Source organism: Pleurodeles waltl, chromosome 3_1, assembly GCF_031143425.1.
Source record: "Pleurodeles waltl isolate 20211129_DDA chromosome 3_1, aPleWal1.hap1.20221129, whole genome shotgun sequence".
Lineage (NCBI taxonomy): Eukaryota > Metazoa > Chordata > Amphibia > Caudata > Salamandridae > Pleurodeles > Pleurodeles waltl.
The window spans coordinates 1,031,841,673-1,031,854,664 of record NC_090440.1 but is presented as its reverse complement, the minus strand read 5'-3'; the positions used below and the strand labels follow the sequence as shown (position 1 = coordinate 1,031,854,664).

The window sequence follows — 12,992 nt, the reverse complement described above, 5'->3', positions numbered from 1 at the left end:
AGACACTCAAAATAAATTTGCACCTTTTTGAACGCTCTAGCAGCTTTTTGAGCTATCTAGCAGTTCACGAAAGCTCAAATTGTTGGCCCTTGAACACTCACTTCTCACAAGTCAATCCTTAGGACTGCCTTACACCTCCTATTTAGTAGAACTTCATTGCTGCTATTGTAGTCCAAGCTCTCACATCGCAAAAGCCTCCCCACCTCCATCCAGGCGCTGCGGTGCAGTCCTCCCTCTTATCCATCCTATCTTGTACACTGACTGCCTGGGAGGTTAGTACTCTGATGCCACCCCACTTCTGCTGCAGTAATTGTCCACAGATTATCTAGCCAGCAGTGCGCTAGGCACAGCACTGAATTAACAGTGCACTGTGTCCCCCTTTATCGGCAGCACTCTCTCAGTAGTCCTTGTAGGTCTCTCACCACTTTTGCATGAGCCCAATGGGGAGGCCAAGGTGTCCCTTGTAGAGTCTACCATCACCGCACCTCTTACTGCCAACACTCTCCAGTACAGCCTAGACCTAGTGGAAGCTTTAGAAGAGGTTTCCCCTGGCTCCGCCACAGACCTTCCTAGATTTCCTCAGTCTGGGTGGTACATTTCTATAATCACTTGGCTGCCTACGCCAGGCCGCTGTTGTTAAAGCTTCTGGCTCCTTCGCGTGGCCTGCAAACATCCATGGCCACCTCCGTTTGACACCTCAGAACTTCCACCTGTGACTGGATCTGCCGCTGCAACCAGTGTGTTCCGCCTAGCTTCTTTCTGGGAGCACCCTCACCCTCGTGTTGCCCATCTTGTTCAGCTCTTTTTGACGGGTGCCCTCAGAGCCTGGACCTTTCCCTCCATCATCGCCCTCCAATTTCACCTAAACCAAAGATTCACCGTCACCTACGTGGAGTCTCTGATCACTCTCCTTCCCCCTCAAGAATGAGACTGTATTTGTGGGTCTCCAGGATCACCAGGAGATTGATCGATGTCGCTTAGATCTTAACCTCACAATGCTTGCTCCATGCCCTGTCAGCTGTACCCTCTTCGTGGTGGAGCTCTTTTCACCAAGGAAAAGGTATTCCCTTAAGAAGAGGGATTTTTCTTGTTTTTCATCAAAAAGCCTACCTTCTTTCCTTGTGTTTTAGAGTACTTGAGGGAAATGACCTATAAATGTCGCATTGAGATGCTCTGTGCAAAGGATAAAGACAGTAAATACACTGGCTAAGAGGATCCGCCATGTAAATTTTCTTTTGGCTGCAGCCAGAGCAGGACTTGAAAAGAGACCTCGTCACCTTCATTTAAAGTAACATTTAGTTACAATTGACTGTCTCCCTTAGCCATTGCGAAGGTGAAAATCTCAGATATTCCCTAAAAAACAACTTACATTTTGTTGACAGTTGAACATAGGGCTGGCTGAAGTACAGGCAGAATGAAGTAGATCATGAAGTAATTGTTTAAAGGTCAAACATAGGTTAGAGCAGGACTCTCTTACACTCAACATGCAGCAGAAATCTGGCTACCATAGCCCCTAGGAAAAGTAGAAGAGCTCAGCACCACCACCTCTTTAGCTGGAATGAAGGTTGTTTAAAATGAGGTGGATGTCCCACTAAATAAACACTGTTGTGGCATATGGCCATTTTAACACTGCTTACTGCTCTCTAAATGTACTGAGGATTCCCATCAATATGGTGGAGAATGACTCAAGCACATTAATATATGAAAAATACCAACCCTGGAGAACTAGATTTACAGTTAAGTAACTAATTTCATCCAATAGCATGATGAAACCCTGCAGCTGAATTGCCACCTGAAAATCTGGAAGTAAAGAAAATGGATTGCATTGGAGAAAACCATTCTCATGCAGGTGTTCACCTTGGTCACCTTCACGCTGACGCAGTGAGCACAAAGACTTCAATGAAAGACGAGCGGGCAAAAAGAGGGGCTTGGGCCTCTGAGGCACAGCATGGAATTCCCAAAAAAAACAACCTGCATGGATACTCGGAGAAGAGGGTCACTTATTGAAACTGGTTGCTTTAAGAGAAAGCAGTTTATAAATGGACTAATCTATGAGAGTGAATGTGTAGTCTGCAGCAACAGCTTAAGATCTGGGCACTTTTTACATTGCTCCCAATGTGGTGCACATGCATAAGTACACATATCTACACGAGCAGTGGTCTTTTACACTACAATAGGGAAATACACTGAAACGGAGGAAACCCCTCTCACCTGGGTGTACAGCTTGGTTATCTCTATGGTGTCATAGTGAGCAAGCACAAAAATGTCAAAGGCGAGCAAAGCAATAAAAGTAACTAATACCACTAACACACAGCATAATAGCTACCAAAGAAAACATTTTATGGATACTTTGGATGAGAGGGAGGCAGGTTGCCACTTTGACTGTCTTAAGAGAAATGCAATTGGTGACGGTAGAGGAATGAGTCACAGCATTGCGATCTCTCAGCAGTTGTGCTCCACATTACTGATGGCTACTTGGAAAGTGATCAAACAGGCTTTCATTAAGTCACTTGAGTCTGCTCATTGTTAACTTCACAGGCCTTCAGCGTAATTGTTGGTAAAGGCTAGTTTTGTTTATTCTAACATTTTAAGAAACGTTATTCGTCGGCGTTTGACGGGGTGTCCAGAAAGTTATGGAACAAATTAAAAAGTTGGAAGATCCCTAACAAACTCCTGAAGGCCATCATCTTGTTATACAATAACACTTGGGTGAGAATAAAACTGAATGAGGACACTGTCTCCCACAAGCTCTACACGGATCAAATTCTAAAACAGGGCTGCATCCTGGCACTGACACTATTTAACCTGTAAACGACTGACTTGTGGAAGGCCCTCCAAGGGGCTACAGAGGGGACCCCAAAAATCGGATCGCACACACTACACTTACTCCAGTATGCAGATGGGCTGGTAATTTTTGACCACATCAGAGTCGGCCTACAAAGAGGCCTTGTTGCCCTAAATTTATCCAAGATGCCAATGAGTTAGTAGCTAACGCAAGCAAGACCAAAGTGGTAGCCTTTGGGCAACACACAAGGAACGCTGTCCTTAGGTGAAGGTTGGGCTTACAGATCATAGAAACAAAAAGATCCTATAATTACCTGGGGGCATGCTTAAGCGACTCGGGGAAGCCATCATTACATCAGTCTAGATTGAGCTCCAAAATGCAAGAAATCACATATGCTCTATGTAAACTACAGAGGAAATTATGTAGCCCATCCACTGAACTAATTAGGGGAGTGTCAAAAGCTAAACTGCTAGCAGTAGAAGGGTACGCTCAGCAGGCATTCCTAGAGCAATTGGAGTCGATAATGGTAAAAGTACAGTGTATACTACTGGCCCACTTTCCCAGAGTTATGCAGCTCTTCGAAGAATCATTTAGTAAATTAATCTCGAGACCTATGTGAAAGATAGAAGTGAAGAATGTTAAAGGAAGACAAGCTGATAGGTGATCTCACATTCAGTTACCTGTATCAGAGGTGTTACAAGAAAGCAACTATGTAAATATCCCCTTAAGCATAGCAAGAATTTCTTATATTCCCACAACCAGAATTCCAAACCGAACCTCATATTATCCTGTTATGGTGTAAACACACTTGAATGCTGTCACAAACTGTTGCGGAAGCAGGCCATTAGCGCAAATACATTCATATAACTTATGCTTTATTGGTCCTGGTAACATAAACTATAACTAGTGTATTTGTATAGTGCACATAGTTTTGACAACCAACAGATGTTTTTTTTTGCCCAACTCAGTGGTACTCGGTTTTTTTGATATTAGAAGGATGAAGGCTTAGTGGACCTGCTGGAATTTGAACCTGGGACCATACAATGGGTGCTTAGCTCACTGAGCCACAATGCCCAATTTGCAGTTTGATTTCAGCAAGTCACCTTTTGGACTTTTGTGGTTTGCACATTTTCCTCATGGAGAGTTATATACATTATTTGGACTAATACTTTTTGTGTCTCTAAAGATAGTGGGTAGGAGAGAACCAGTGCTTGCTAAGACGGCACAGCATTCAGTATTGTGAATTAATTGTCTGCCTTTGTAGTTCCATTTAATTTCAGGACTTCTATTTCCCTAATGTGGGAGATGGTTCTGTGGGAAAATAATCATACAGAACGTCTGGGTGGCATTAAAAAGGCGTGACAATAAAATACTTATCCAGTCTTATGGTTCAGGATAGTGGTATGTCTACCCAAGTAATTCTAAGATGAATTAGCATTATGGGGCCATTTCAGGTGTAACAAGTTAAACAGTTTTGTATTAACTGTCATAGGTTTGGTAATGGGCTTAGGGAGGGTAATATTAGTAGATAGAAACGTAGGGTTCCTAGATTACAAAATTGTGGCAAAAATGAATCATTTGAGTGACAAATTAGTTAATGATTCTAACAGGGAAGACCCTAATTCTACAGGTTCTGAATGATGTTTGATTCTACTCTAATTTATTTTTATAGTTAAAATAAGTTTTAAAATCCCTGCCCAAAAATAAGTTTCAATGGTACCTACAAAATAGAATTGTATCCTTTCACTAATTCTACCTTTCAGTGTTAACACATCCACCGTCTCTTACATTTTAGATTACACACCTTTGCACACCAATTAATAACATATTTCACATTCTGTTGTCCAAAATGTCAAACTCTTAAACAACTGTAAGTGAATTCTTTACAGCTCCTTTGGTTTACTCATATATTGCAAGTTTACAACCATTAACTCATTGTCTTCTATTAAAATTCCATATGCCAGTATTTCCATACACTGTTGATGAATTAAGAAAATGACTGGTTTGTGATCCATTTTGAAAGTCTTTTCAACAGCTGTTTGTAATTGCAGGCAGAGGCTCAAAAACATTTCAACTGCCCAGTTCTTGAAGGAATGGAGCTTGAAAACCAGGGTGGTATGGGAACAGAACTAAATCACTGGGAGAAAAGGCTGTTGGAGGTAAGTATACCTTTAGTTTTATGAACCTATATGGTCAATGCCATTTTCTTCTTGGAGTTTTTCTTTAAAAAAACAAAATGCTTGAATTATTACTAAAAGACAACTGTGTAGTTTATCGGGGACTACTAAGTAGTCCTTCTAGTACATGGAAGGCAAAGCATGACTAGCCCAGCATACTTTTTGGCAAGATCTGTCAGAGACAAAGTCTTCCATTTCTTTCAGCTCTTTTACCTCTTTTTTTCCAAAGAGAGGAAAAAAGCATTTAGCACTGTTGGGTAGGATGGAGTTATCTTACAAGCCACAGAAATACATTAGTTTTTTGCTTTCAGAATGCACAAACTATTGCGATGTAAGGCTTATAAGTGCTATGTAGTTCAAAACTGGACACAGAGACCAAGTCTGTTCAGTATCTATGAACAGCGGGGCTTCTAAGAAGAAAGGACCTCTTTTGATGTGTGTTGCATAAATGACGTTCCCATAGATGCTCCCTATCACAGTTTGCTTTTGTGAACCAGATCCCTTCAGAGCATTACTATCCCCTTCCAAAGCCCACCAGCTCTGTGGTGCTGCTTGACTTTGGCACAGATCTGCAAAATAACAGATTTGAGAGACTTCGCAGTTAATATCACTGTTTCTATCTAATGTGTCATATACCAGTGACATAAATGTATTTTTTTCTGCCCCCTAAGGAAGAGACCTACTGGGATTTAATTGATCTTTTCTTTTTCCTAAATTGGTAAGCTATTATGTTCCTCGCCAACATTTGGCTCTCGCCCAAAGTCATCTGAATTTAAACCCTGAGATACTTATTGCTAGCATAAGTCTGATACAGTCCTTCATAATGAGTGGCTTTGGTGCCTTTGGAAAATGTAGGGCATAGTTATGCATAAGGTACGCTCTTTGATGCACCATAAGGAAATCAGGTTGTCTGAGACTAAATTATTTTTCTGCTATTCCAGTCATGTTCTCCTTTGAAGATAAGATCCAATGACAAAAACACCAGAAGCACACAAACCTCGAATGGTTTTCTTCCTCCTTCCTTAAAGACTCAGGAGAAAATAAAAGTAATTCCAGGTGAACGCAAATAATCTTCCTCTAAGCTGCATCCAATTTTGTAGAAGGTTCAGCGAAAGTAGGAGATACATTTTCCACCCTCTTCCACCCATGACCCATTCTTACCATGCCACTCCAGCAGGAGCAGTTTCAGGTATTCCAAAATGCTAAGCTTAACTAAGTACATCCTTCAGGTGCGCCTTCTGGATCCACTATGGTTAAGGTGACACAGATGGCAATAACAGACTTTGATGTAATACTTATCCATGACTTCAGAAACTTGAGAGGAGCAAAATGGCATAAATGTCTAGCATTGAAAAACTGCAAAAGAAAGGGGTATGAAGAGGATAACGGAACTGAAAGATTTTTACTTCAAATTATTCATTCAATCAAATCATTTATTGCTCATTAAGCTGATACTGTTAATAATCATTGTTAAAACTATTAGGCCTGGATAGTTTTAGGCGTGTGTTTATTGTTGTGTGATGTTTTCCAACAATAAAAGAAAACTCAGATAGGCACTCCAATGCCAGTCATTGCTTTGATTCACTCGTGATAAAGTGTCACTTGAAACGTCCCACACATTTGACATCAGAATGTCACTCATTCACACACTGAAACCATAGACATTTCACACATAATCAGTCTGAGAATTTGGCAGCTATAGTAGCATGTTACCAGAATGCCTCCCTGAGGCTTGTGCCTGCAGTGCCTCCCATCTGCTGGCACAGACAGAGTTGCAGAGCAGCCCATTTAACAGCCTAAGGCGCCTAGGTGCTACAGCGGCTGCCAGCACTCTTCGTATCTGCACTCTTTTTGTCACAGTTATAGCCGCACCAGACACAGGCAGCAAGGTTACCTTTAGTACTCCACCTTGCCAGCCAGGGTCAGCGATTCAGCAGGCTTTAGTACATCAGAGGCGTGTAACCAGGACTGTGTGCATGCTCTGCAACAACTAAACACTGTACAACATAAGGGAAGTGGGACTCCATTCTCACCCGTATATCCGGTAGTGGCAGCCAGTGTCACTGAATTGGTTAACAATGTCTAGTTCCACCATGGCTTACTCTGCTGTTTGGGAAACTGGTGCCATCTTCAAAGCACTCAGAAGGTTCCATGTGGTGTTTAGAGCTATGCAAGTGTATCAGGATACGTAGATCTTCCTTGTGCTCTAGATGAGGGAGAAGTTGCTGCAGTATGAGGGACCTATAAATTGTCTTAAAGACTACTTTTTATTTCTGCAAATTGTAGGATGACCTTATTTTAAAAACCAAAAACCAGGACAAGCAGTAAGTGTTAACATAGTAATCTGTTGACATTTAGAAAATAATTGAAATTATGGCTGTATTTACTTTAGGTCCTAATCAGAACCAGTAATTGACTCAGTCTAGCGCCGGGATATCCCTCCTGAGAAGAGTTGTGTGCTCTACAAATACCAAATACATACAATAACCTGACTCACTGACATCGCGCTGTGATATCACAAAGCTCCTGATGCATTGCTTTTGGTGGTAACCAAACAGTAAAAATTAAATGCAAATGTTGTGCCCTGCATTAAAATACCTTATTTTGGCACAGACTGCAGGGCTCTAATGAACTTGAGCCATGGAGATCTGCTGCGCCTGTGATATCGTATCTGATCTGACTTGCTGCATGCTCACACTTAGCCATTTTTTTTACCAGCAATCTCACACTTCTACATAGCCTGAAACAAAAGAATTGTTGAAATGGCATTACCAAGACACACATGGTTGACAATCTCAGCTTTTAACACTTCTCTTGCAGCACAGGTGCGAAAGGCTCTGCCGGTAGCATAGATAACAGATTTCCCAGGTCTATGCATGACGAGGTGCTCCAGACCAGTTTTTTCTTTTCATTCTGGGGCTTGAAGTCCTTGTTTTAAAACGATATAAGAAAGACTAGACGTTCTGGAATGGGAAGGAAAAAACATCCATTCATTTCACATTTGTTTACTATATTTATAAAGAGTTTTTTATTTATTTTTATAAACGAACAAATATTCGCAAAAACACAATGCAAAATGTATTATAACAGTGAATGCAAACACCAATACCAATACTCTAACACCTTCTGAGATATATTGTCTGTCATTTCCCTCTTGCTCGTTCCTGTCTCGGCCCCCGTATACTTCTATGAAGACTAATATTGCAGTTAGGATTTGAGTTTGAGTTTGGTCCCACCTTTACAGCCCGGGATTAGTAATTCCTATGTTCATGGTTTTAAAGGGAACCGGCTCACTCGTTGTCTCGTGTGGTGTAAGTGTGACCCTCAACCGTAGCAGAGTTGGGATTGTAGGTAGTAGTGCCCCTTGCCCCTCGAGTGCTTTTGGTTTCGGGGAATTGTTTGGGGAGTTCTGTTGTCCTAGGTTGGTCAAGGGGTTAGTAGACTCACCCATGGTCCCCACACTCTAGTGTATTTGTCAGGGCACCCTCTCGCATCGTATACTAGTTTTTCGCACCCTGCGCACCAATCTACTCCTCGTCTCCATTTGGTGAGGGACGGTGCTTTTGTAGCCTTCCATTCTGACATGATGTCTCTTTTTGCCACAAGGCAGGCCACTCCCAGGAATGTACAGCTCGCCCTGTTTAGCCCTATCTCGCCTAGGGCCCCTAGTAAGAGTGATGTCAGGGAGATCTCTACTGTTGATTGCAGTACCTCGGAGACTTCTCCTATAATTGATCTCCAATACGACACTACAGTTGGACAAGCCCAGACCATATGAAAAAAGTCGGCTCCTGGTTGGGAACACCGGGGGCATTTGTCTGTGGGTCGGAGATTGGCCCGATGGAGTCTCTTAGGGGTAAGATAGGCTGCGTGTAGGTAAAGGGTTTGCAACAACTGGAATCGTGTAGATATGGCTAGTGTTCGAGGGGCCATCAATGCTTCTCTCCATTCCAAGTCTTCCATGGGACCCATTTCTGGCGAAGCTCCTCGAGGGGGGGGGATGTGTTAGTGAGGATAGAACGGTAGATCTGGGAGATTCCTCCTTTGTTTAGATATCCCATCATGACCCTTGCTTCTAATGGGCTATACTCTGGGATGTCGTCTCCAGGCCGTATGTGTACTAGTAAAGCGTGTCTGATCTGTAGGTATTTGTGAAATTGGGTGTTATTAAGAGAGTATGTTCTCTGAAGCTCCTCAAAAGATCGGATTTGTGAGTTGCCCCAGATGTCGCCAAGTGTGGATATCCCAATAATGTCCCATTTCCGGAAGCCCTCTAGCGCGGAGACCTCCCCCAACCACTTCTCCTGCCAAAGAGGCGTCTGTAGTGTTAGACGTGACCACCACCCCGTGGCCCTTTGTGCTGCCCGCCAACCCGTGAGAACCAGCCTGGTCACTTCGGGGAAGCTTTGCGGGATCACCCGTATAGAGCATCAAACACCCCGTTGTAGCCCAGTGTTTGGAGTTCTAGTCTGTATGCGGGGTCAGTCCACCCTCCTGATAGCCAGTCGTTAATCACTAGTAGTTGCATAGCCAAATAGTAAAAGTATAAGTTAGACATACCCAGTCCCCCTCCGTAAATGTCTCTCTGACATGTAACAAAGGAGAGTTTGGGGCGGGAACCTCGCCATATGAATTGCCGCGTCATTGTCTCGATCTCATTGAACCATTTCCGTGGGATTGGATATGGAAAGTTCTGTAGTAGGTAGAGGAATCTGGGGAGTATCATCATTTTGTATAATGCTATTCTCCCCAGTGTGTTAAGTGGAAGGTTTTGCCAGCGTTGGAGATCTTTTTTGGACTTCTTAAGGAGCGGTGTGACGTTAAGTTCCCATGTTAGTTTGGGGAGTAGAGTTATGTGAACCCCCAAGTATTTAAAACTGTTGCGGCGGATTGGGATGCTTTTTTGCCAGGTTATACAGTCTCTAGAGGGGTGTAGAGGGATCAGCAGGGATTTTCCGGGGATAAGTGTTAGTCCGGAGGCCTGCGAGAAAAGGTCCATGAGTTCTAAGACTCGTGGGACACTCTTTGCTGGGTTGGATAGATAAAGGAGGACATCGTCCGCGTACAGCGCTACCCGGTCTTCTGGGCCTGTGGGCCATGTCCAACCTGTTACCAGTGGGTCTTCTCTCAGCAGTTTGGCCAGAGGTTCAATCGCGAGGGCAAAGAGTAACGGTGATAGTGGGCATCCCTGACGGGTCCCACGACTGATGGGGGAATAGGTCGGAGGCCACCCCGTTCACTTGGACACAAGCGGTTGGATTTGAGTAAAGCAGTTTAACAAGACCCCGAAATTTGGGTCCAAATCCGTTCTTTATTAGAACGTGTTCTAGATATGTCCAGTCCCCTGTGTCAAAGGCTTTTTCAAAGTCTATCAGAAGAAGGGTGAGGGGGGACCCGGCCAGTGTGTCGCGTTGGGCCAGGGCAACGTGTAGTCTCCTAATGCAGTGCCTGGTGCTGCGAGAAGGCATGAAACCACATTGGTCTGGGTGTATCAGTGAGGGGAGCACTACTTTTAATCTGGTAGCAAGTATTGTTGAGAGTACCTTAATCTCGGCGTTTAGCAGGGAGATATGTCTGTAAGCCGAGCGGTCCCGTGATGGCGGTTGGGTCTTTGGGATCACCACTATTGTGGCTTGGTCTAATCCGGTGGGGAATCGGCCGACCCTCTCCGCTTCCTCCAACATGTTGAGCAGGTGGGGGCTTAGAATGTCCCCGCATCTACTATAGAGCTCAGACGGGAAGCTGTCTGGTCCGGGTGTTTTTCCCGGTGCCAGTCCGGATATGGCTGATGTGACTTCAGCCAGAGTAATAACCTCATCCAGGATCTCTCTGGTTGCATGTGAGATAGCGGGGAGGGTCATGTCATCTAGTAGGGGAGACTCCCTTTCAGCTAGTGGGCGGGGGCACGCCGCGTATAGGTGAGTGTAATACGAGGCAAAGCTCGCCGCGATATCACTTGGAGTCTTTGCGACCGAGCCCGCCTCGTCCGTGACCTCGGGGATAATTCTGTCGGCTAATGGGCGCGAGGCCAGCCAGTGCAGGCGTTTGCCATTCTTATCGCCCCATCCGTACCCGCGGGCCGCCGCCGCCCTCCAGGTGTGTTTTGCGGCCTCGAGCACCAACTGTTTTATCTCTTCCCTAATCATTGTTAGACGTCTTAGGGTGGATTCTGATGTGGCGGTAGTCTCAGACTGCTCCAGGGCTAAGGCTTTGGACTCGAGGGCTGTCACCTGCAGGTCTCGCGCTCGTTCGCAGGCACGTACGCGGTGTTTGGCATAGCCTCTAAGCGTGGCTTTGGATGCCGCCCAGACTGTGCCCAGGGAGCGAACAGATCCCAGATTTTGATCGAAGTATTGAGTAAGGTGTTCCCTAATTTCGAGGGTATACTCCTCATTCTGCAGGTACCAGGCGTTTAGGTGCCACGTTGGATGCTGGGTCGGGGTTGCGTCCCCCAGACGTATCTGCACTGGGGAGTGATCTGAGACCCCTCGAGGTAGTATCTCTCCCCCTGTGACTTTAGAGATGTCTAGAGCAGGCATAAACACGAGGTCGATTCTTGCCTGAGAGTGGTGGGCTGCTGAGGTATGTGTGTATTGCCGGGTTTTGGGGTGCCATGTCCTCCATACCTCGCACAGTCCCAGTCCCGATGTCCAACCGTTTAAATTGGTTGCTCTCCCGGTTCGGGTGGAGGAAATAGGTCCGGATACATCTAGTTTAGGGTCTAGGACTGCATTAAAGTCTCCACCGATAAACGTGAGTCCCTGCGGGAGGTTTATGAGTGCCTTGCGGAGAGTTAGTATTAAGGTTTCGAAGCCAGCTGGAGGGGCATATGCGCATACAAAATTGGCCGGTGACCCGTGTAGCGTGCCGGTCACTGTTATATATCTACCATGTGGGTCTGAGTGTGTGGAGGTGACCACCATGGGTAGCGAACGGTGGAGTAGGATAGCTACTCCTCTGGAGCCCCTCGAGAAGCCTGCGTGGAAAACTTTGTCAAACCCCCCTCGCGCTAGGATGGGGCAGTGGTTCCTAGCAAGTGTGTCTCTTGCAATAGAACCACCGAGGGGGCATATCTGCGTAGGGTGTTAAACACAGTGGATCTTTTAATTTTATCTAGGAGGCCGTTGACATTCCAGGAGAGGATCTGTGTCGGTGAGTGAACTGTTTGTGTCATGGTTGTGTGGTGGGTGGTCGGGGATCTGCGCAGGGACCCATAGATGGGCACATGGACTGAGAGCGATCTATGTGACAGGTGTAGGTATTGCAGTAATAACTTAACATAACTATTTCACAAGGCCCTAACGTGAGCTTAGAACCCCTTAACTTCCCCCACCCCATACTTCAACCCTTGAAGCATCTGTCGCCCTAGTGCCCAACGGGGGCAACACAGCCGTGTAGACAGCCATCGAGTGGAATGTTGGACCCCTCCTGTACGCCGGATCGGTTGCAATTAACTAGGGTGAAACCCACTGCCCTTAGTAAAGTCGTTAGAGTGCGCAACGTGGTGTTGTCATGGGCATAGCCCCGTTCCGCTTATGTGGGGTGGCACTCGGTTCAGTTGGTGCGACCCAGCCGACTGGAGTTCAGTGTATGTAGGGCCGGTGTCAGCAAAGTTCGGGAGATTGGCTCAGGCGATCTTCTCTTTGGTCATCTCCTGAGTATTGGTCTCCAGGGTGATCCACTGGTCTCTCCCTGGGTGTTGGGGCCTGGACCGGGTGGGCATCTTCCTCAGTACGGGCGCTGGAGTTCTTCCGTCCTCCCCGTCTGGATCTGGTGCGTTTCCGACCTCTCCGTGTGCCTGATCGTGTGTTTGTTCGTGGCTCATGGAGACCCTCAGATGTACTAGGTGGGCCTTTCCGGATGCCGATGCCCTCCTCTGTCAACCAGTCCCATGCCTCTTCAGGTGTCTCGAAGAAGTGCGCCTTACCGGCAAGGATTACCTTTAGGCGTGCTGGGAAGAGGAGCATATAAGAAAGTTGCATCGCTCTCAGCTTCTGTTTCACCTGTTTGTACGATCGACGCTTAGTTTG

At 45.5% G+C, this 12,992-nt stretch overlaps 1 protein-coding gene across 1 annotated transcript in view; it reads left to right on the top strand.

The window, feature by feature from the left end:
- The window catches only part of LMLN (leishmanolysin like peptidase), a 407,342-nt gene that overhangs the window by 189,243 nt on the left and 205,107 nt on the right, over window positions 1–12,992 (top strand). Inside the window, exon 10 of the mRNA XM_069224294.1 lies at window positions 4,837–4,944. Coding sequence (XP_069080395.1) covers window positions 4,837–4,944 — 108 coding nt within the window. The remainder of the gene's footprint in view (window positions 1–4,836; window positions 4,945–12,992) is intronic.